The following is a 23,903-nucleotide window of genomic DNA, read 5'->3' as shown; positions in this document are numbered from 1 at the left end:
CAGTAAGTTTCGAATACTTACTTTTGTCTTGATGAAGGAAAATGAAAAATATTATGCATTTTGTAAAATATGCAAGAAAAAATTGGCAAATACAGCAGATTCAAGACTGAAAGCCCACAGGTGAGAATTACTTTTGCAAATTTCATTATAAAAGCAGTGCTCAAAAAGTGGAAAATCTAAGGAAGTTGTATGTGCAGAGCAGAGTAAACATACAGATTAGATAATTCCCTCTACTGTTTATATGTTAGTCGTTTCTCTAATCTTTCGCTGCACCGAAGCAAAACAACTGAATGAGGAAATATGAACAAACGAGCAACGAAATTGTTCCTTACATTTGATAGTGGTTGTCTACATAGTCTACACGGGAAAAGGTGTAATGTAGATTACGTATAGATTACAGTAGACAATAGCGTAGACGTAAAATTATAGTTTTTCACGTTTTCGGCACCCTGTAACTACGACATTATGCACTTCCGACCACAGGGCCATATGAACTTTTTTCCTTATTTTGATGTGAGAAATCTATTCTCAAAATAGTGACAAATTTTGTAACACCCTGTATATGATAGATAAATATATAATAGTAGGTCTGGTTCCTTTCTTCTACCTAAAACTGGCTTTAAATTTATTAATAAAGGACTTAATATAGGTTATTTAAAAAGCCAATATGAATAAACACAAGATATTATGAAAAAATCAATTTATTGGAATGTACTTGGCATCATAAATAACAAAGATAAATTTTCTACTGCCTAAACCAAATAAGTATGATTATTGCATTTATTTCATTTCAAATATTTCTTTTAAGCTTTACATAAGCACATCAACAAGGAAACAAACAAGCCTATTTGATTCGCAATGCTCAAAATATATATATATATATATTTCTAAAATATTACAAAGTGCGTTTAAACGTTTTTCATAAATATTTTTTTTTAAGTTCTTAACATTTTATTTATTTATTTTTTAATTCATAGGCTAGCACACTATAACACTTCAATTCTTACCATTTTCTTCACTTGAACAAATTACTTCTAATTCAGGCATCTATCAACTGAAAAACCTTCCCAACGATATAATATAAATATTGTGTGTGTGTAACATATTACACTCACATATACATTCACTGATCAATTTAACAATAAAAATGAAAACAAACAAAAAAAATATTGAGTTATTTCAGCCGAAAACAAAAGAATAATATACCATCACGTTTTCTTAATTTAAAACAAATAATCTTTTGTTTCCTCACTTTAAAAAAATTTTAAAAAACAATATTGTTTTAGTGCAATAATCTTATGGGAAAAAATTAAGATTTTGTGCTACATTATCTTATAATGCATTTCTTTTTTTGGAAATAGCTTCACGAAATATTTTGCGTTATTCACACCAATATATATAAATATAAATGTGTGTATGTGTATCTATACATGATCACAACCTTCATTCTACAAAATTAACCAAGTCTCATGCGAAATGAAACAAGAAACAGAAAAAGAGCATGAGACGTTTCATTTAAGTAAGTAAGTAAGTACGCATATTTAATTTTGGTATATATATATATATATGTATGTACAAATAAAACTCTCAATGCTAATAATTAAATTACGTACTCCACAATCAATCCTACAAATAACACAATTATTATATTTCCAATTCTCAAACAAACACTAACAGAGCCTATTCATTTTTTTTTTAATTACTTCAAACAACCTCTACACTTCCATATATATATTTTTTCATTTCTTCTTTTATTTCAAGTTTTCTTAACGTCGAGTTAACTATCAATTAATGCACTTATTCAGTATGGCAGTTGTCGAAATATTAAGCAAGTAAAAATTGTTTTTTCCTTTTTTTCTTTCTTTCTTTGTTAAAGATGTCGTCTTCGAAGAGAAAAAAAATGCTTATGCTGAATGATCATTTTTTTTATGTAACTATGAACAAATATATATATTACGAATATATATGTATATATAAAAAAGAGTAACCCATCCTTAAGGTCCCTTCACACGATATATCTTGTCACGTGATTATCAATACATAGGAGGTAAAATGTCAGGCACATTAGGCACATGTTTGGGCTCTTCAATTGTTCTTGTGCATTATTCCCTCCACTTTTTTTAAAAAAACCTTAAATATATATATGTATATTTTCCCCTTTTCTTTTTTTTTAAACTTACACTCACATCCTTTTATAATAGAGTCACAGCCCTGAGTGGTTTTTAGTTCCTGTTTATCTTCGCTGAGAAGCACCAAACCACAATTAGCTCTTCTTTGCTTGATTTTCAAAACGTTAAATATCGCTTTTTTTTTCTTTCTTTCATGCCGTATTGAAACAAACTGGACGGCTTGCGTATCTTGAGGAACACACTGCTGCATGAATAGCAGAAAACCGCATGAAACTGCATTAACACGAACATTTAATTTCTTTTTTTATGTTATTTTACTAATTTTTTTTTACAGTTTCACTTATCAGTCTGTGTCTTTGAGATGTTATACGAAAATAAAGGGGGACAAAGTTTCATAATTATCAATTTACTATTTATATATTTTTTTCAATTCTCATTCAATTCGCATTGCTCGGGGTTAATCATTCTTCTTACTGTCATTTGTTTCAGGTTTTATGCTTCGACGATAGATGTCGCCATTAGCATTTCCGTTTATGTAGCCATTTGTATGGCCATTCGCTGTACCATTGATGTGAAGTGGTGCAGCGTAACCATTCTTGGCGGCGCCGTTCATTTTAGCTGATATGTCACCATTTTTGGCGTGGCCATTCACTAACTTCGCCTCGCCGTTCGTTAATTCACCATTTGTTATCTTGCCATTGGTAATCGCATGCCCATTAGCAGTACCGTTCACAGCATGACCATTGGCGGCATGGCCGTTGGCAGTGTGGCCATTTGCTTTACCATTTGCAGTGTGGCCATTTGCTTTACCATTTGCAGTATGGCCATTGGCTTTACTGTTGGCCAGTGCCTGGAAAAAATAAAAACATATATATTAATTATGTAGTCTCTACACTTCATGAAAAATGAAAAGTGTTCTATGTTTTATACAATTATCAGCGAAAGTTCATAACTTCCCTCTTGATATTCTTTTGGAGTGCAATTTTCTTTAAGAGTCTTCATCCCCGCGAAATTAAAATACCGCTAATTTTACAGTAATTATATGATATCTTCAAATAGATAAAAGGTAATCGAAATCGGGAACAAGAGCGCCCTAAACAATATTATTTTACATGAGAAACCGTTATCACGACTCACTTATCTGCTTCCGATTTTGAGCCATTTTGAAAATCGGCATTTATTTTCGCGTTTCTAAACGGCTGAAAACGGAAAGCCACTAGGTGACTTGTGGTAACGGTACCTCATGCAAAATAATATTGTCTAGGGCGCTCTTGTTCCATATTTCAATTATCTTTTAACTATTTGAAGATATCACATAATTACTGTAAAATTAGCGGTATTTTATTTTCGCCGGGATGAAGACTCTTAAGCAAGGAGCATGTGTTTTCCTGTACCGTATCAAAAACTGTATGCAAGTAAATTACGCTAATTATAAACATTGTCTTTGCTTTGTTTTTGATTTTTTTTTTCTGTCCAACAGAGATCTTTAATTGTTATTTAAACAATATTTAATACATATTCCACATAAGTTTCACGAAGACATTTATAATTCAACAAATAAAGCTTTTGGTATTCTATTCAGCATTAAAAGAAGCAACAAAAATAAAATTACACGATAACGCACTAAACAGAGATGATGATTTGAAATTAAGTAAAATTTTGGAATATAATAATAATAATAATAATAATAATAATAATAATAATAATAATAATAATAAAGCTATAATAACATTATGAAAACTGTTATTATAAATTTGAATCAAACTGTAAATTGTAACAATATTTACAATTGTTAAATGTTGAAATATAAAACAACGACATAGTAAAAAATTAAAGTTATACCAGAATTATTGCATAACAGGTCGCGGAGTTAGTATAAGATAAACGCGATAAGAGATGGCGCTGTAAACACTAAGTATTGGAGAGCTGTGCTCTCATTTTTTTATTCAATTTTTACTATTTACAATTCATTACTTTGGACAATTTTATTATTTGTTACAATCTTCATATGCTATTTTACATTTTCAATATATTCATGCGCCGCTTATCCTTCTTTATTACATTAATAGTGTGATAAACAATTATATTTAAAACAGGCAAATTCGGCCATCTTGGCACGTGTCATTTTAGTACATATTCTTATTTCAAACAATTTATAATTAAAACAAATATAGTGACGTAGTCCACAAGGCTCTAAGGCCGGGACTTCCTTTATAAATCTCCCGTAAGGGAGGTAACTGAAAACTGAACTAAAGATAAACGCATTCAATGCATTTTAAACGCCAGTAATTAAACAGGATGAAATAGCAAATGGCTTATTCATTGAATATTTATTAAGTTTTTTATTATTATAATTGATTCAGAAATTTGGTTGCACATAACTTACGAACAAGAAGCCGTTTACACGGTTTCATAGCAAATCAAAGTCTAACACCATGCAAAGTTTGCTCCATGTCAGGTGAGTCCCGTTGATTTTTTTTTTCTTTCTTTCTTTCGGAACCTAATATTATTTGAATATTAGAACCGAATAACTCAAGAACCGAAAGTCTGCATATTGTAATAATTCACACGCTTATACATCAATTTTCTGCAACTTTTAAAATGTTTTACGTTTTTTAAATGTATAAAAACTTAAACACGTCTCATTTTATTTACCTTTTACTCCATTATATATCACATCTAACAAGAAAAATTCGTTAACACATTTATACATTTGTCCGAAATCTTCACAAATATATAATTTTATCGATATTTGCCCACAATTCATAGGAATAGCGGTACCTGAAAAACTTGAGGTATCATTCTGATTTTATTTTGACATTGTATTTGTACTATTTCGAGAACAATTATTACTAAGGGTAATGTAGTATAAAGTAGTAAGTATTTCACTTATTTATTTTTTAAATTACGATTTGATCTTCTTTCATTTCGAATTTCAAGCCAAATGGCGGCACCTCAAAAAGTTGAGATATCGATCTGCGTTTTTCTACATTATATTTAGATTACTTGAAGATCACGGTTTACTAATGGTAACCAAGTAATAAGAGTTTTATTTATATTTTTAAATACAGTCTACGATTTTATCGAATACCAAGCATAGACGGACGCAAAACTGTGGTAATGTAGGTGCAGGTTGGGGTTGGATTAGAAAGAGCAAAACAAAATTACAAAGTACTAACATGTTTATGTACACATGAATAAATACGTTTATGTACGTATTTAAAACTGCATAAATGAATATATGTATGTATCTGTAAACTATGGCTGTACTCAGTGAAATATCTGAGAACATCGAAGTGTGCATCACAGTGTAAACTACTTAAAAACAACAAGTACAAGAGATTTTATATTGTTCTGTTGAGTGAAGCCATGGTCTTAAATTCGTCAAAGACATCTTCAAAATTTATTTTCAAAGATATTGACTTTTCAACAGAAAGTAACACGATGGAGTCTCTCTTGAAGGATAGTTGATCTCAGTTTGGATTTGACATAAATCATCTTGGAGAAACTCCTTTCACATGAGCAGCCAGTAACAGGAACCACTGAGATTTTCTTATTCATTTCTGGAAATGCTCATACACCTTTTCTTTTGCAGACACTTGCAACCATTTCAACCAAACTAGAATTATTTCTGGAGAATTGCCCAAGTGCCTTGCTCGTAGGAATCTGATATCAGCTTCTAGTTCTGATGAATTTAGAGCAAAATGTTCTACTACTATTTCAAAATTTTTAATGTTATATTGTGCAAGATGAATATTTTTTCCAGTTGCTTCAATTACGTTTACAGTCTCTGGACAGAGCCTAGTGTCAAACCTTGAATAGGACTATCTAATAATGAGTACAATGCGCAATATTTAATTGCTTCCTTCACAGTTTCCGCACCAGCACTTGTTTCTTTTCAGGCATCCCCAAAGTGAAAACTTTTTTTTTTTTTTTTTTTTGGTTTGTTTGTTTGTTTGTTTTCTGGGCGGTGGAGCATCTATATCAATTTGCGAGCAAATTTTCTTCTCTATTACTGAAGATATCGTCAAACAGAATTTCGTCATTTCGAAGATCTTGTCAAGCAGCAGATAAGCTGCTAACCTTATTCATGGCCTCACATAAATCAATGCTTCAAGACTGTTGCTTGTTCGTACAATTAAGTGCAAGACTGGATCGATTATTTTCATACTAATGAAGAAGTTAAAGGTCATCATTTGAAGTAAAAGGTAATTTCCTTTAGTTCTGACTTTACAATCAGTAACACAGTGATACAATAACCACTTAACTTATAATTACATTGCGATCTGTGCCGAAGATAACGTGGTGGGTTCTCTCGCTCTTTCCCGACTTTATACAAGTAAATAACTACTGCCGGGAGACAGATTACGTATAGTAAAACAGTCTTCTCGCTCTCTGACGACTACATAGATGTAGATAATTACTGCCAACACATCGTAATATTTTTGCCAGAACTATCTGCTATAGATTGCTACTAAAATTAAATTCTTCGATTTGATTAAGCAAAAAGTGAAGTACTGTATAAAAACAACAAATCTGAGAGAATTAGTTCCATAATAACAACTGGAAAAAGTATTCGTGTTGCAGGATGCACAATTTTGAAATAGTAGTAGAACATTTTGCTCTAAATGTATCAGAACTAGAAGCTGATATCACACTCCTACAAGCAAGGCACTTGGACAATCCTCCAGGATCAATACTAGACTTGTTCAACTGGTTGCAAGAAACTGCAAGAGAAAAGGTGTATGAGCATTTCTAGAAAATTAAAAGAAAATCTCAATGATTCTTGTTACAGACTGCTCGTGCAAGAGGCTCCAAGACGATTTATGTCAAGTCCAAACTGAGATCTACTATGCTTCAAGGTAGACTCCATCATGCTCGATTTCTATGAAAATATATTTTGAAGATGCCACTGACGAATTTAAAATCATGGTTTCACTCAACAGAAGAATCTCTTGAGTTGTTATAAAATCTTTTGTACTTGTTGTACTTAGTTTACACTGTAAAACATATACTTTTACACACTCAGATGTCCTTAGATATTTCCTTGAATACATCCATAGTTTACGTGTATCCATGTACGCAGTTTCTTTAAATATGTGCGTAAATGTATTTATTGGGTACATGTTAGTATTCTTGTTTTACTAAGTCTAATCCATCCCCAACCTAAGAGAATTAGTTATTCAAATATACCCAAACACAGAAAAGATATTCAAAACTGATTAAATTGTTGTAGGAAAAATAAAGACCAAAACTAATGTGGGTGCAATTGCACCCACTGTACGGCTGCCTATGATTCCAAGCCAATGGCTGCACTTCAAAAAATTCAGTATTGCCTTGAATTTTTTCTACATTATATTTGGAGTATCTGGAGAACAATTATAACTAAGGGTAATACGGTATTCACTTATTTTTAAAAAAGCGAAGAAATGAAGAAACTCGACGATTTTATTAACTTTTCTCGAACTTTAAGTCAATGAAGGAATCTCAAAAAAAGTATTGATTTGAAATGTTTTCTGTTACATTAATTCCATTAAAAAAAGAGTCACTAATGGTATAGTCCGCAGCAAAAAAACTGCAACATGAGCATGTAAGTTTATTGTGAAACGACGAAGTCTTTTGCTCCAAAATAAGTGTGCAGGGAAGGATACCGATGTTTCTTCTGGCGTGATTCGTGCCACTTAGACGTTATGTTGATTCCCTGGGTAGTTAAGTGTAGTTTCACAATAAAGTTACATGCTCATGTTGCAGTTTTTTTTTTCTGCGAACTGTACCATGGTGTAGAAGAAAAAAAGCGTTATTGCAGTACACATTAACGTACACGTTAAATATTTATAAATTGCTTACAAAAGCGATGCATATTTAAACAACTTTCAACGTTTTGTTTGTACACTAAATGATAGCGTTAACTAATGACTACTAAATTAATATAGTTCTATATTTTTAATTTATTTATTGTAGTGCACTATTGGTTGTTTATTTTTAGTTTGTGTTAATGCATTACGATTCGTCATGAAGTCTTAGATTCTTTGAAATAATATTATACATATACTCAATCTTCTAATTGTTATATTTTAAATATATTCATTTCCTTTTACATTTATTTTATACGTAGGTCGTTCAATATATAAGTTTCTCTAAAGTGTAAAACAAAAAAAAAAAAAAAAAAAAAATTAAGATATATTTGTAAACTACACATCCATGTGTAGGTGGGTCCTTCCTCACCCCTCCAGATAATCCCCATTGAGATTCAGGCATTTGTCTCAATCGTTGCACCAATTTGTTCAAACCCTTTGCAAAAAATCAGGGCTCTGCACACATTAGCATTCTTCTCACATTCCGCTTCACAATCCGCTTCTCACATTCCGCTTCACAAAAAATGTGAGAAGAATGCTAATGTGTGCAGAGCCCTGATTTTTTGTGAAGCGGAATGTAAGAAGAATGTCCCTTTCTGTATAATATAAAATCAGGGCTCTGCACACAATTCAGATGTTCCTTTCTGTATAATATAAAATCAGGGTTCTGCACACATTAGCATTCTTCTCACATTCCGCTTCACAAAAAAAAAAAAAACAAAAAAAAATCAGGGCTCTGCACACATTAGCATTCTTCTCACACTCCGCTTCACTTCTTCACCAGTTGATAGAAGACCAGGTTGCTTTGTCGAATCTGCACTCTTCTTCAGGGAAACGCAATTCAACATAATTTCCCCTGGTCTCCTCTTCTTGACGATAACGTCAAACCCTCCCCACCCCCCACTCAGCACGCAAACAAGACACAAAATTAAAGAATTACGGTGGAAACGGGTGTCCCACTCTCTATACTGCCTCAATTTAGCGCCGAGTACTTCTATCTTTTTCCAGTGTTAAAGTCAGCATTGCAAAGTGAACGTTTCGAAACAGATGAAATTACATGCAATGTGAGGACAATGTTAAATAACCAGAGCCTGATTTTTTGCAAGGGTTTGGACAAATTGGTACAATCCGCGGCAAAAAACCTGCAATATGAGCATATAAGTTTATTGTGAAATAACGAAGTCTTTTGCTCCAAAATAAGTGTGCACGGGAGGAGGTCGAGGTTTATCCTGGCGTGATTCGTTCCACTTAGACGATATGTTCATTCCCTGTGCGGTTAGGCGTAGTTTCACAATAAACTTACATTCTCATGTTGCAGGTTTTTTGCCGCGGATTGTACAAGGGTCAGACATATGCCTGAAACTCAATGGGGACTGTGTGGAGAAGTGAGGAAGAACTTAAGTATGCATGTATGCGTAGTTTACAAATGTATGTTAAAAAATAAATATTTTACAGCTTAGGGAAACTATATATTAAGCGACCCAAGTAATATTTATATCTTGACTCCTTTTCTTTATGGAGATATAATTCTTTTTTACGGATTGTTATTAAATTTTCCCTCTTCTATATAACTTCTTGTTTGCAGTTTTAAAATAATCCTTCTTCTTATAATAAAAGAATATTTGCTCAACTTAATATTGCATTTACTTCTTTTAGATTCTAAACTAGATTTCAATTCATTAGGTTTCAACTTTCATGAAATGTAAAATTGAACAGGAAACAGTTATATCTTGAGTATGTCTTCTGTAAGTAATGAAAAAAAAAATGAAATTAAATCTTTCAGTTTTACGTCCAATGGTTGTGCCGGATACGCTAAAGGAGACGAATATCATGAGGAATTAATGGAATGGTGGAATGAATAAACTGGGAGGAAATGGGAGAACACCTAGAAAACCCATGCACATGGTGTTTCTCCACCACAAAGTTTACTTGGCGCGAGCTGTGATCGAACCCGGCACCCCATGTACCAGATGTGAACGCTCTACCACTGAGTCATCGCGGTCCCTATAAGTAATGAAGTACCCCCCAAAAAGTCGTTTATGTTGTGCATCTAAAGAAAGTTTAACTCAATTAATTACGCATATCGAAAATATTGAGCAAGAAGTATGTGAACGCTAACAGCCGTAGAATAAAGTAAAATGGCGGTTACCGGTTGTTGTTGTTGTTTACAGCGGATTACATGCTTCTCCCTCAATATAACTAACATTTTTGATATAATTAAGTGACTTAAACTTTCTTTAGGTGCACAAAAAAATTAAAGGATATTTTGGGAAACATTTTATTACTTATAGAAAACATACAAAAGATATAACAGTTTCCTGTTCAACTTTGTATTTTGGTAAAACTGGCCAGATGAAAACTGAAGCCTAATTAACATAGTCGACAAAGTAAATGAAACGGAATCTTAAAGTGAGCAAATGTTCTTTTATTAAAGAATTCGCGTAAAAATGTAATGATCCGTGCACTTCTTCACATTACATTTTGTAACTATGAAATACGTATTTCTTTTCCATTTAATTTTTAAGAGCTATCTGCAAATTAGCATTAAATACTTCCTACATCATTTCAATCCGTTGAGGGAGTGACTGCGAGAAAAATTTTCTTTTAAATGGTCATTCATAAAAGTTACCCAACTTTGCAATAAAATTTTGATCAATCACAGACGAACAGTTAAGAGTTGTTGAAGTGGTTAACATGCGACGGTTATGTTCACGGCCGGGTCTACCATATGTGCAACACTTGCATTCGCACGGGGGGTGGGGGGGGGGGCAAGTTTCGAAGGACGGTAGAATCTGTCATAACTATATTATTTAAAATCAGTATTTCTTGTTGAAAACATACTTCATGATGTTGGTAGTTAAATTTACTAAGCTGACACTCTATTTAAATACAACATTCATAAATCATGTTTAGGTCGAATTAGTTTAAGGTCACATGGGCAGTGCTAAAGAAAATGATCAAACAAATTCCAGCATGATTGTTGTCAAATACAAGAACTCAATTCTCGAACAGTAGCGAACACCTTTTCCATTTTGTTAGTTACCATAGTTTTGATATGAAAACTAATCTTGTCTTTGTCACAAACAAGTTCCTTATCATTGAAACTGGAAACAATTTTTTTTTTTTTTTTTTTTTTTTTTTTTTTTTTTTTTTTTTTTTTACAGATGTAGAGAGAAAAATCAAGAAATAAAGATAAAAGAGCCCGTTATACTTGAATTGCAAACTGGTATAGTGTGATTGAAACTCGATATTGAATTCTATAAAAAGGATTACCATCTTTCCTCTCCAGATGTTTGCTTTATCTTTCACTAACATAATAGATTATTATTTAAAGAAAAAACAGACACGAGATTGTATTTGTAGTGTTTAGTTCCTTTCTAAATGTGAGTGCACCTTCCCTCCCCTTCGTTGCTCATGATGGGGTAGCATACTTAAAATCGTGGATTTTAAGATTTGTTCTTTCTGGAAAAAGGATGATGGCAAATGATGTCACTGCGCGGGGCGGCAAATTGCCTAGGGCCGGCCCTGGTAATGCTCTATGTCAAAAGAAGAGGGATAATTTAATACAAATGAAAGACAACGGAATAATGGAGGAATGAAGACAATATAAGAAAACAATTAAACTCCTAAGACATGGAAGTTATTTTTGACATTGTAATTTTTTGATAGTGGTGAATCTTATATGTGTTTTTGGGAACACATGCATAAAATTCCAGCTCAGCCCGTCGATAGTGTGGCGCGTGACGCGGTTAAGTATAATAGACTGGTGTTGCTGTACCTCGTTACAATTTCAACAAGGGAACAAAGAATGAATATCAAGCTATAGTATTGGTAAGGAGTTTATGGAAGCTCATGAGTGCACAGGTCCAACCAGGTGTGTGAGAACAAACGATTGACAGATTTCGGGATACCATTTCACTTAGAACGACCAAAATACAAGTCTCAAGGCAGTATCACATTAACACTCTCAACCCGAAAGATATTTAAATTTTGTCATGCACCCTGTCCGACACTTTCTAGACATACTTTTAAAATTTTATATCTCCACAGATTTTTTTTTTTTTTTTTTTTTTTTTTTAACATGAGAAGTTGTGTGTACATTTGGCGTCTCATTTCTTAGTGGAGTAGCAGAAACTGGAAAAGTGCATGATTGTATTCGTGAGTGCTTGGTCGAAAAAAAAAATGTATGTTACCATACCCTGCATACCTGCTACAGCTTTTCCCCTGTGATTACTTTCTTTTCCCCAAATTAAAAGCATCTCTGAAGGGTTCCTTTTTCGGTCAATGTTTCAAACATCCAGACAGCAAGGACATCATTACAGTCCAGAATTTTCGAAAGTCATTCCATGGCTTATGGATCGTGCAAAGCTATGTGGACAATACTTTGAATAAGCCCCGGTAAGTTTACCCCACTGTTTATTTATTTATTTATTTATTTAATTATTATTATTATTATTATTATTATTATTATTATTATTATTATTATTATTATTATTATTATTATTATTATTATTATTATTATTATTTTACAGACCCAGTTTAGTTTCCTAATTGCAGCACCGTTTACTTCTTATTTCATGAGAAAGTTTGTTTTTTTGGCCTCAATATCTTACTGTTTATCAAATCACTTACAAAGGAAAATTACACGGTTATTAGACTTCATTACAGACAGCATGAACTGGCCTTTATTTCCATTGACGTTACTCACCTTTTTCAACGTTCTATTAAATTTAAATTTTCTAAACGACTTGACACGAGCCAAATATTCAGAACACCGAAAACATTCTACAAACCATTCTGAAATAAGTATTTTATTTTGTATTTCTTTCTTTTTTTTAAGTTCTATGAACAGCACTATTTACTGTGATTTGGATAATATTCATGTCAAAAATCGACAGAACAAAATCCAATATTAAATTCAGTATGAGAAAAAAACCTTGAACATTAATCAATGAACGAAAATATTTCTCGCAAGCAATTCCTCAAGGAGTTGAAATGATGTAGTAGATAAAAAGTGCTAAAAGAACTAATTTATAAATAGATCTTTAAAACAACGAATTAAAATATTGTATTACATGATTACAAAGCGTAATATATAGAAATAGGCTAATAAATAATCCCAGAATGAAGAAAAACGAAAAAACCCTAAAATTACGAAACCCCTGATTTGTTTTTTATAACATCCGCTGAGGCTTACCCTTTGTCTCGCTCTTTCAGCTTGTTTCTTGTAGGTGTTCTTGTAAAAATCGGAAAACAAGAAAAAGAACATGACCGCATGCATTCCGATCCACCACACAAATGCTCTGGGGTAATTGCACTCAACGAAAAGGAGCTGGAATGCATGGACCATGATAAGGACAAACTGAACCTGAAAAAACAAAAAAAAAAAAGAAATAGTTATATTTTATCGCTGTTACAGAAGATAGATCGTACATGCACATATGTATATATATAGTATTTAATATTCTGCATAATATAGAATCAGTTAAAACACACATTTGATAAATTTATTTATACTTGATATGCAAAGAATGAAGAACTAACTATATAAACAAGGCCGATTCGTCCATATAGACAACCTCTTTTTTTTTTCATGCGGTTTGTCACCATTAGCCAAAATATACGTGCGCAAGCACCCTATACATTTAGAAAGAGAAAGTTAATGAAAAGTAGGATCACCCAAGATTGATTACTGCTCACCTATATGGAGTGGGGACGTTCCCAGTGTCCTGGCTAGTGCAGAACGAAGTTTTTCCAAGTTAAAACTTATTAAAATATATCTTAGTTCTACAATGTGCCACGGAAGGTAAGTGTAGCCACAACTTCTATTGAAAGTAAGTTAGTAAGACAAATACACACGACAATCCTAGTGAAAGAGTTTACAAGTATGAAAGCAAAGAAAGTACCGTTAAGATTATAAATAATGTTGTTCAATTTATCTCAAATGATGAATGGGAGATTTATGTAAATATTAAAATTTACTATCCCAATATCATGAACTTCATGGTGCTTTTACACTGGTACAAATAAAACCGATTTTTCTGTGATATTTATTGAATGTAGATAAATCTACACCAATGAAACATTATATGTAAGTATAAACTTTCTATTACTAATTTAGACTAATTAGTAACGTATAAACTGTTCAAAACACAAAGCTGTTTATAGTTTACATCTTAACTTTTGATTTCCTTAAAGTAGGCAAAAATTACATTTTTGGACATGTTGTAGTCACTAATCCCGTTTTCTATGAAATCTTTTTGGAAAGAATTACAACTATCTTTTGTTTTATATTTACAATGGACATCGACACAGTTTACATTATAATAAAACTTTAATTTCCTGTTGCCCTGTGGTTATATTAGTAAAATTTCATTTCAAATGCCACAGCAATAAAAATGTTTTTAAAAATAATTGGCTTATAGATTACTTAATACCATAGAGAGAGGCATTGGGAGTGTTTTATTTTATTTTGTGCTTAAACAAATGGTAACAATGAAATGATGTGGTGAAAATGTCAGGGGTGACAAGGCTTCATTTTGGTTTGAGTTTGGGGGAGATGGAGATTATGGGGGTGCAGACATGTTTTACGCCTAGGATATAAAATATCCTAGGGCCACCCCTGTGTATACTCCATGTTACTGAGCTTGGTTGGTTTGTCACAGTGTGCACATTCCACGGACAGATTAGTATTGTGCACACTAAGCATTATACTAACCCGTTAATCTGAACATCACTGCGGATAGTCTATCAAGGAAGGGTGCTATCCATAATCACCCATAGGAAACATGGAGAACTGATTGTTGATTGTCTGTATCTTAGTGTGAATTGGATGAATCATGTCCATCAACAAACTAACTTTTGATCCTATACATCATGGCCGAAATTGATGGTTCAGTTGAGTTTGAGTTTGAGTGAACGTCCCTTTTAGTGGTGGGCACAATAACCGGGTTTTCGGGTTTTGGTTTTTAGGAAAACCGGTTTTTGGAAATTTTCAAAAAAAATCTCTAAAACCGGTTCGGTTTTTCACCGAAACCAGTTTCGATTTTCTCCAAAACCGGTTCGTTTTTTTTACCGAAACCGGTTTCGGTTTTCTCCAAAACTGGTTGTTTTTCACCGGATCCGGTTTCGGTCTTCGAAACCGTTTTCTTTGAAAATTGGTTCTATTTCTGACCAGAATAGTGTTTCTTTGTTCTCTGGAATCCGATTCCGTTTCCACTGAAAAATAGTTTAATGTTTCCCAAAGGTTTTCACCGAAACCAGTTTTGGTGAAAACCGAACCGGTTTTGAAGAAAACCGAACCGGTTTTTGGAGAAAACCGAAACTGGTTTCGGTGAAAAAACCGAACCGGTTTTGGAGTACCGAAATGTCGGTTTTCGGATTTGGGTTTTTGTAGAAGCCGGTTTTGCCCATCCCTAGTCCCTTTCAGCAGCGTGGCTATATGAGACGTGGACCTACTGATTAAGTGGAATTCGAACCACATGAGCTCCTGCTGGGAATCGAACTCGGGTCTCGCACGCCAAAGGCGCGTAACACTAGCCGCTTAGCCACGAATGAGCTCCCAAAATTGATGATGATCTATCAAATAATTCTTCAGATTTTGTGTCTCCCGGACGAACAGACAGACAGGGTAAACATAAAAGAGGTTTTTGGTAAAACCAAACTCCTTAAAACTTGCACGACTGGACTTAGCATCAATCACGAGTCTCCACCTTATCCTGTTGCTGCATTAATTACTATACTCCTTGAACAGCCACATATTCTATCGCTCTCGAGGCCTGTGCTTAGCCATTTAGACCACATGCACTGTACTGTACTACAACTGCTGTCATGCTTGGCCAATTTAGTGTCTACATTACATATTATAGTGTTAGTTATCTTACTACGAGCTGTTAACCTATTAATATATGAATACTCTAAACTTGTTTTAATGTACTTATTTGTTTCCTGTAGGAGTCATTCGATGCTAGTGATAATTTTCATTATGTCCTTCAGTGGATGAGTTCTTCAAACTTCTAGATGTACGAGGCACGTCCAGAAAGTAAGTTCCGTTTGGTAATAAAATTAAATTGTGTACAGATACAGAAAAATCATTTATTGCACAAAATTCTACAACTCTTAAACTACTTTTCCACATAACTGCCGAAATTTTGCAGGCATTTGTCATAGCGTGGCACAAGGTTTTGTATACCTTCTTCATAGAAGTTTGCCGCCTGTGTCTTCAACCAGTTGAAAACAGTTTCTTTCAGCTCGTCGTCATTGTTGAAGTGTTGACCGCCAAGAAAAGACGTGAGATGTAAGAATAGATGAAAGTAACCCTGCGGTTTTCCAGGATCTTGTCATCAATCGCGTGAACCAGTTCTTCTGTAACCAAGATGGACGCCCACTTCGTTCTTCATCGTGCACGTCACTACGTCCTTCATTGAATTGTCGGACCCATCTTCTCACCATTGAATCACTCATCGCATTTTGTCCGTAAACATCGCAAATTTGCCGATAAATTTCACTTGGTTTCACTCGCATTCAGAAAACGAATCACCGCTCTGATTTCACAAGCGGCGGGATTTTCAATCAACACCGACATTGTAAACAAGCACAACAAAGCGTACGTGACTGACAGCGATCTTCAAATGGCGCACGTTTCTTCTCCTTGATATAGAGCGTCCACCGCGCATGTGCGGAACTGCGATCGCAGCGCTGCAGCGGAGATAAATTGAAACGGAACTTACTTTCTGGACGTGCTATGTATAAGACTGACATATCGAGATATCATTACAAATAAAGTAACTATTGCAACCTAAATTTTGTACAACCACTCAAAGTAAATAAAGTATTTTTCACGTCCTAAGATTCGTTTTTGTTGATGTAACTAGGAATAATAGTATCTCAGTCTTTTTAAATATTTCCTTTATTCGAATTTAATATATTTTTTGTCCTATTATAATAAGCAAGAATTGAAGGAACATTACAAATGAATCATTATATTATTTATATTAAAAAGGTGTTTCATAGTCTGAATAAGTAATTAAGAACCTGATATATTAAAAATAATACAAAATTCACCATTTTTCTTTTGCTTGTGTTTCATAAGTGAAAAGAGATAATGAAATGCAGCTTACTATAACCATAAATAATGTTATTTTACAACAGCAAATATAAACCTGAAGAATTTTCAGTGTTGCCATCCATAGAAATTACAGTGTTGCCAGAATAACGTTTTCCCCCAAAATCTAAGCTAAGGCAGAAACTAGAGGAACGAACTCAACTGCACTTGATTACGCATCATGTTGTTTTGGAATCCTATAAACTACTTTTTAAATAACATTATTATTTACTTTTAATAACTGAATGTTAAAACTATTTTGTTTATTACAAACTAAATACAACTATTATTTAGAAAGTAGTTTACAGGATACCAAGACAACATGATACGTAATCAAATGCAGTTGAGTTCGTTCCTCTAGTCGCTGCCTTAAGTTAGATTTTGAGAGAAACGTTATTCTGGCAACACTATAATTTCTATAGATGGCAACACTGAAAATTCTTCAGGTTCATATTTTCTGTTGTAGAATAACATTATCTATGATTGTGGTAAGTTGCATTTCATTATCTCCTTTCACTTATGAAAAACAAGCAAAAGAAAAATGGTGAATTTTGTATTATTTTCAGTATGTCAGGCTCTTAAGTTAAAAGAATACATTTCATATTCACTCGAATCTCTCTACTAAAACCAGGTAGTTACTACCGCTTCTAGTTTCAATAACGAAACTCCTTTATGTGGTGTTTTCTGTGATACTGTGACTCAATTCAGTTCTATTAGACACAATGATTTCCTACAGCGCCAAGGAGCCAGAGCAATCACAGAGGGTCCATACATACAAGAACTAGGTAATTATCTCTTCCTTTGATATGCATATTGTTTACTACTTACCATTTGCAGCGTAGTGAGATACTTCTTCCACCACAAATACTTCTGATAACGTGGGCCCATTGCAGCCATCATGTAATAGAAATACATGATGATATGGACGAAAGTATTCAGCAAACCAAAGAAAGTACTGTGACCACCTGAAACAGAAAACCAAGCTAAATTAAGTGGGGATAGAATTTTAGCACAATGAAAAGTGATAGAATTTTTATCTCCAACTTTTCAGAACCTCAGATAGAAAATAATTAGTAGGAACATACCTACATACATATACATATTCTGTTATCTTCTTTAACAAATATGTGTAACACACTTAGCAAATTTAGACATCAGTTTATTGCTCCTTGATACAATTTAAGCACAAATGTCCTTTTTTTCTCTCCAATCATGTCCTCCTTTATACTTCCTGGATAATGTGTCCGGCAGCTCTTTCAAATATAGTAATGTGTCCGGGTTTTTAAAGAAAAATAACCAGAACAAGGTTATTTATTGTAAGTAATCACCTAAATGAGCTTGTGCAAGTGCTGAACAAAATCAGCCACGTGTTTAAACGACTTGCTGTCTTTTGAGGTTGGTAATGCTGATGACGTCATATGGCTTTGAGATTATGATGGAGGAACATGTTTGTGTTTGACGACATTAATTACAAGTTAAATTTTAGATTTGCTTATTCGCCGTAAGTGAAAGTAGGGGTAAACGTGAGTTCACAAAGGAACTGCAGAAGTTTCTTTGCTTTCGACCAGGCAGAAATGGGATCGAAGCAGAATGTAAAGTGTATCTCGCTGGATAATTCGTTTCCGTTGCTAAGAAGGGGACAACTGACTTGAAAGCTCATGACAGTACTGATAAATAACATGAAAAGTGTTCGACGTGAAGCTAGTTCTTTAAAGATAACAGGGTTCTTTCTTGAATCTGATGCATCAAAAACCAACAGTGTCCTAGCAGCAGAAGCTATTTTAGCTTCTTTTATGCGTAAAACATCATAAGTTGTATAAGTAATCTACTAAAACAGACTTTTGCAAGCTGTGAAATTGCCAAATTATTGTCAACGTCTGGAACAAAAGCAAATGATGATCAACAGAGACACGATTTTATGGTAAATAAGAATTAGTAATTTTGTTATAAAAATAAGCGTAAAGCGGGATAAAATCAGTGAATAAAAATTCAATGTAACAACACTATTTTCCTGCGCAATTACAATTAGTTATCTTTTATTTCACCTTGATTATATTAAACAATATTTGAGTTTTTAAAAAATAACACTAAGCATCTCCATTGAATAAAAGTATCATTTAAAGAAAAAAAACATACACAGAAAAAATTAATAGAAAACAATAAATTTAGAGTTCACAATTTACTTATCCAAATAACATGTAAGCATTGTTTTAATGTTTTCTGGTGTTTAATTTCAGGACCTTGGAAGAGAAAGGGCGAACTCGAAAAATTGATTTTTCTTTTTGTTTTTGTTTTTGCTCTCATCAGACAGGTCTGGACAACACATAAATACCGTGTTTTGCTCTGGTCCGCGCTTAGTATTCTCACAGTTTGTAGGTAAACAAAGATTCACCCTTGCTATCTTGGAGTACTTGCAAAACTTTCAGCTGATTTCCCAACACCCAGATTTCAGGATTCGCCCTTTCTATTCCAACGTCCTGATTTGTTCTTTTGTCAGTAAGAAGAGAGAGAGTCCTCTCCACATCAACATTTGAAACTGATATGTACACTCAAGTCCAAAATTATTGCCGCATGTCTATAAATATGTTGTCGTAGGAATATAATTTGATAACGAATTCAACCGGTATTTCTTATAATGTCAGTATGTGTATAATCGGCAAAGACATGTATGTGGAAAATTTCATGTCACACGAGCAGTAAATAAGAACAATAAAATGAAAATAAAACTTTATTGTCCATTTAGCAACATTTTGTTTTACTCATTCTTCCCGATTATACATATAGTGTCAGTATTAAAAATACCCTGCAAAATCATTATCAAATTATATTCTTACAAGAAGGCAGTTATAGATATGCGACAATAATTTTGGACATGAGTGTACATTAGTTGGAAACACTTTCCAGTGATTTATGAATGCTCATCTAACATACTTCGTAGACAAATGACGAACTAATGCTCACGGTCAAGTATACCGAAGGGAGAAATAATGGTAATGAATAAACCGTAAAAGCGTCGAAAAATTGTCACTTTTGCTTAAATTTCGTGGAATATCGAGACTTGTTGCAAATTTCGCTAATTCAACAGAATTTCGCGTTTAATCGTGAGCGTTACATGGCCTAACAAATGTGAAAAAATAAATATTTTAGGTACAGAACATTTTTATATTATATTTCGCGTTTTCGCGTATCACCAAAAAATTGTCTCTAATGATCAATAATGTAATTGTGCCGTATTCTGTCAAATGCGTCAGTCTGTTTCAAATATTTCCTTCTGTAGACTATATACAGACTCAAGTAACCATCTTGAGATAAAGGTGTTTCTTGTACTAGTTCAATATGTTGATTATGAGCATATGTATCCCATATTAGCAGTATGGGCTTGTATAAAGCACAAACAAATACATTCAATTTTATATATAAGAAGATTTCCTGTTATCTTATTACTTTCGTTACTGTATGAAGTACTACGGAACAGTTCAAAGTTCAATGTAGTTTTTTTTTTCTTAAGTTTGAACTTGATTGAAACGATGAGTACAAGATGTTTCGTTTCTCTTATAATATTTATTATCCTCATGTCTTACAGCATCATAAGGAGTGCTGCCTTTTCGAAAATATCAGATCCTGGATATGTATGCTGTATATATTTAACAGAAAATTACTATGTGTAAAGAAAACGTCAACCTTTACGTTTTACCTCATCTCTTACTTTTGCAGAGTTCATACGGGACTATATAGCAGCAAATAAACTATAAAATGAAAAGGAATGAGCAAGAATTCCTGTTGGCAGGTGCAAGCAACACTCAACAATTAATTATCGACTACAACGCCATCAAAATATAAACGACGCCTCCAGTAAACAATGGCGCGCCAACGCGGTAAATCTGAAAATGCGCTTCGAATCTCATTCCGGGAATCTGAGGAAATCGGATTATCGATGGCCGGATTTTCGAATGTCAACCTGTACATGCCAATTGATGGTTGTTCTCTGATGGTTGTTGAAGTTTAACATGCGTTTTCAGTAATCAAGTTATATTACACTGGACTAAGAATTACATGCTAAACTACTTCCGGGAATCGAATCTGGTTACCAGTCTCAAAAACGTACACGTCTACGTAACGTTTGAATCATTTAAATTGAGGATACCCTTAAATTAATTGTTAAAAATTTGTTTATACCGTGTTTTTAAAAAACTAGTTAAAAATTATGTAATGTAATGTAACTAGAAAGATTTAATATACCTCAAATTCCGATTCCTGAAAATTCCTTCTACTCCCAAGCAGCTTTCGGTTCTCCCCCAAAGCCTTGTTCACGGAAGTTAATAGAAGAAAAACATCAAGGAAATATAAAAATGGAGTTACTGAGGAAAAGCAATGCAGATACGCCTTGGCCATTGTTGCTTGTAATTCAAGTGGTTATGTGAAATAGAGAGCACTGTGAAATAGAGAGCTTAAGTTTTGCTTTATTTCGTTCACTCAGGGAAAGTTACAAAATCATGTTCTTCTTTATGTGCTGCCAATTCTGGATTTTTTTCTATTTCCCGCCCCATTCCTTACTTAACCCACTCTAATTAATGTTCCGAATATTTTAAAATAATAAACAAATTTTCAAAAATAAGTTTTTCGTTTTCGTTCTTGGCTCCAAATAAAATTCTTGAGTCTACAATGTTGTGTCTGTTTCTTTTTAAATGTTTAGAAGACCTAAAACCGAATATTATGTTTTAGTGTCTCTTAAAGATATTCTTTGGCACGTAAATTTTAATTTTAAAACATTTAAAAAAAAACACAATACTGTAGACTAGAAATTTATTTGCAACTAAACTGAAACGAAAGACTTTTTTTTTTTTTTTTTTAACTTGTTTATTCTTCTAAAACAGTGTTTCTCAATCTTGTTTACTTGGAACCCCTTTCACGAACCCTTTATACATCACACTCCCTCACTCTTTGCTGATCGTTGGCCTGACCGCTTTTGGTATTTCAGATGCAGCATTGAGTTGTCAAGATGAAGACGATGTTGATGATTATGATGATGATGATGCATCTCACCAATGTATATTTATTCCCAGCAAAATTTCTGCATACCATTGAAATGCAGCTTGTTTTCTACCAGCTTTATTCTTAGTGAGTTCTTGATGAGTTGATACGGGAAAACAGGCTTATTATACTTGTGTTCGACTCAAACTATTGCCTCCGACAGTGCATTTCGATTGGTTTCAACTCTTCAGTTAACAGAAATCTAATAACATTCCGCTGCTCTATGCTGGTGCAAACTTGCAAGGGTGCCGTCATCGTGTTTCACTGATTCCCAGCATCCTGTTCGCGAGGCAGGCGTGCCAAGCCTATTTGATAATAGTTCTAAGATATCACCAAAAATTAACAAAGCACAAACTTCATTGAAGACTTATATTTTTTATACAACTTTTCCGGTTATTTATCGAATGGGCCTTGTATTTGTAATAACGAATGTAGTTTAATTCTGTCAGTTTAATTAATTCTTGCTCGCTCTCCACGCCTCCAGTGGGAGCACTCTTAAGTTATAAAACTGTTCTAAAACATACGAAATTTCAACATAAAAAAGGATTGAGTGAAATAAGGAATGGGTGACAGTAATTACAATGTATATCCAGTGTTGGTGAAACAGCAATAACAAAAACATTAACCTTTCTTGACTGAACAAGAAAAGCTCACAAACTTAACCACGCCATTTCATAGCGTTAAATGCCTTCATTTGACGAGTAACGAAGAGCAATTGGTATGGTGTATTTTCACTGCTTTTTTTTTACGGTTAGACTGTTTCTTTACATTGCCTTGATGTCCTATACGCTTAGTTTTATCCTCCATGAACAAGGATAAAAAGTAGAGAGCTGAAAACTTGCAGCAAGTGTAAGAATCCTCCATGAACAAGGGTAAAAGGTAGGGAGCCGAAAACTTGCAGCAAGTGTAAGCATCCTCCATGAACAAGGGTAAAAGGTAGAGAGCTGAAAACTTGCAGCAAGTGTAAGAATCCTCCATGAACAAGGGTAAAAGGTAGGGAGCCGAAAACTTGCAGCAAGTGTAAGCATCCTCCATGAACAAGGGTAAAAGGTAGAGAGCCGAAAACTTGCAGCAAGTGTAAGAATCCTCCATGAACAAGGGTAAAAGGTAGAGAGCCGAAAACTTGCAGCAAGTGTAAGAATCCTCCATGAACAAGGATAAAAAGTAGAGAGCCGAAAACTTGCAGCAAGTGTAAGCATCCTCCATGAACAAGGGTAAAAGGTAGAGAGCCGAAAACTTGCAGCAAGTGTAAGAATCCTCCATGAACAAGGGTAAAAGGTAGAGAGCCGAAAACTTGCAGCAAGTGTAAGAATCCTCCATGAACAAGGGTAAAAGGTAGAGAGCCGAAAACTTGCAGCAAGTGTAAGAATCCTCCATGAACAAGGGTAAAAGGTAGAGAGCCGAAAACTTGCAGCAAGTGTAAGAATCCTCCATGAACAAGGGTAAAGGGTAGAGAGCCGAAAACTTGCAGCAAGTGTAAGAATCCTCCATGAACAAGGGTAAAAGGTAGGGAGCCGAAAACTTGCAGCAAGTGTAAGAATCCTCCATGAACAAGGGTAAAAGGTAGAGAGCCGAAAACTTGCAGCAAGTGTAAGAATCCTCCATGAACAAGGGTAAAAGGTAGGGAGCCGAAAACTTGCAGCAAGTGTAAGCAATGTTCAGGAACTGGAATTTGAAGTAGGCAAGACGATTGTTATCAAAATTCCTGAGCGTATTAGCATATTGTTAGAAAGAAATAATGGCTTATAAAAAGTATAGCATTTCAGGTGAATGAGTTATAGTAAA

General features: G+C 33.8%; 1 protein-coding gene across 7 annotated transcripts in view; it reads right to left on the bottom strand.

The window, feature by feature from the left end:
* Positions 1 to 683: 683 nt before the first annotated feature.
* Positions 684 to 23,903, bottom strand: part of LOC145672942 (very long chain fatty acid elongase AAEL008004) — a 576,849-nt gene continuing 553,629 nt past the window's right edge. For all 7 annotated transcript variants that reach the window (XM_081742175.1, XM_081742176.1, XM_081742178.1 and 4 more), the window contains 3 exons: positions 17,916 to 18,052; positions 13,182 to 13,352; positions 684 to 2,979 (listed from right to left, as the gene is read on the bottom strand). In XM_081742175.1, coding sequence (XP_081598301.1) covers positions 2,587 to 2,979; positions 13,182 to 13,352; positions 17,916 to 18,052 — 701 coding nt within the window. In that variant the 3' untranslated portion in view covers positions 684 to 2,586. The remainder of the gene's footprint in view (positions 2,980 to 13,181; positions 13,353 to 17,915; positions 18,053 to 23,903) is intronic.

Source organism: Thermobia domestica, chromosome 16 (assembly GCF_964235325.1).
Source record: "Thermobia domestica chromosome 16, izTheDome1.hap1.1, whole genome shotgun sequence".
In the NCBI taxonomy this organism is placed as follows: domain Eukaryota; kingdom Metazoa; phylum Arthropoda; class Insecta; order Zygentoma; family Lepismatidae; genus Thermobia; species Thermobia domestica.
Note: the sequence above shows the minus strand (reverse complement) of the source record. Positions and strands in the feature narration are given on the sequence as shown.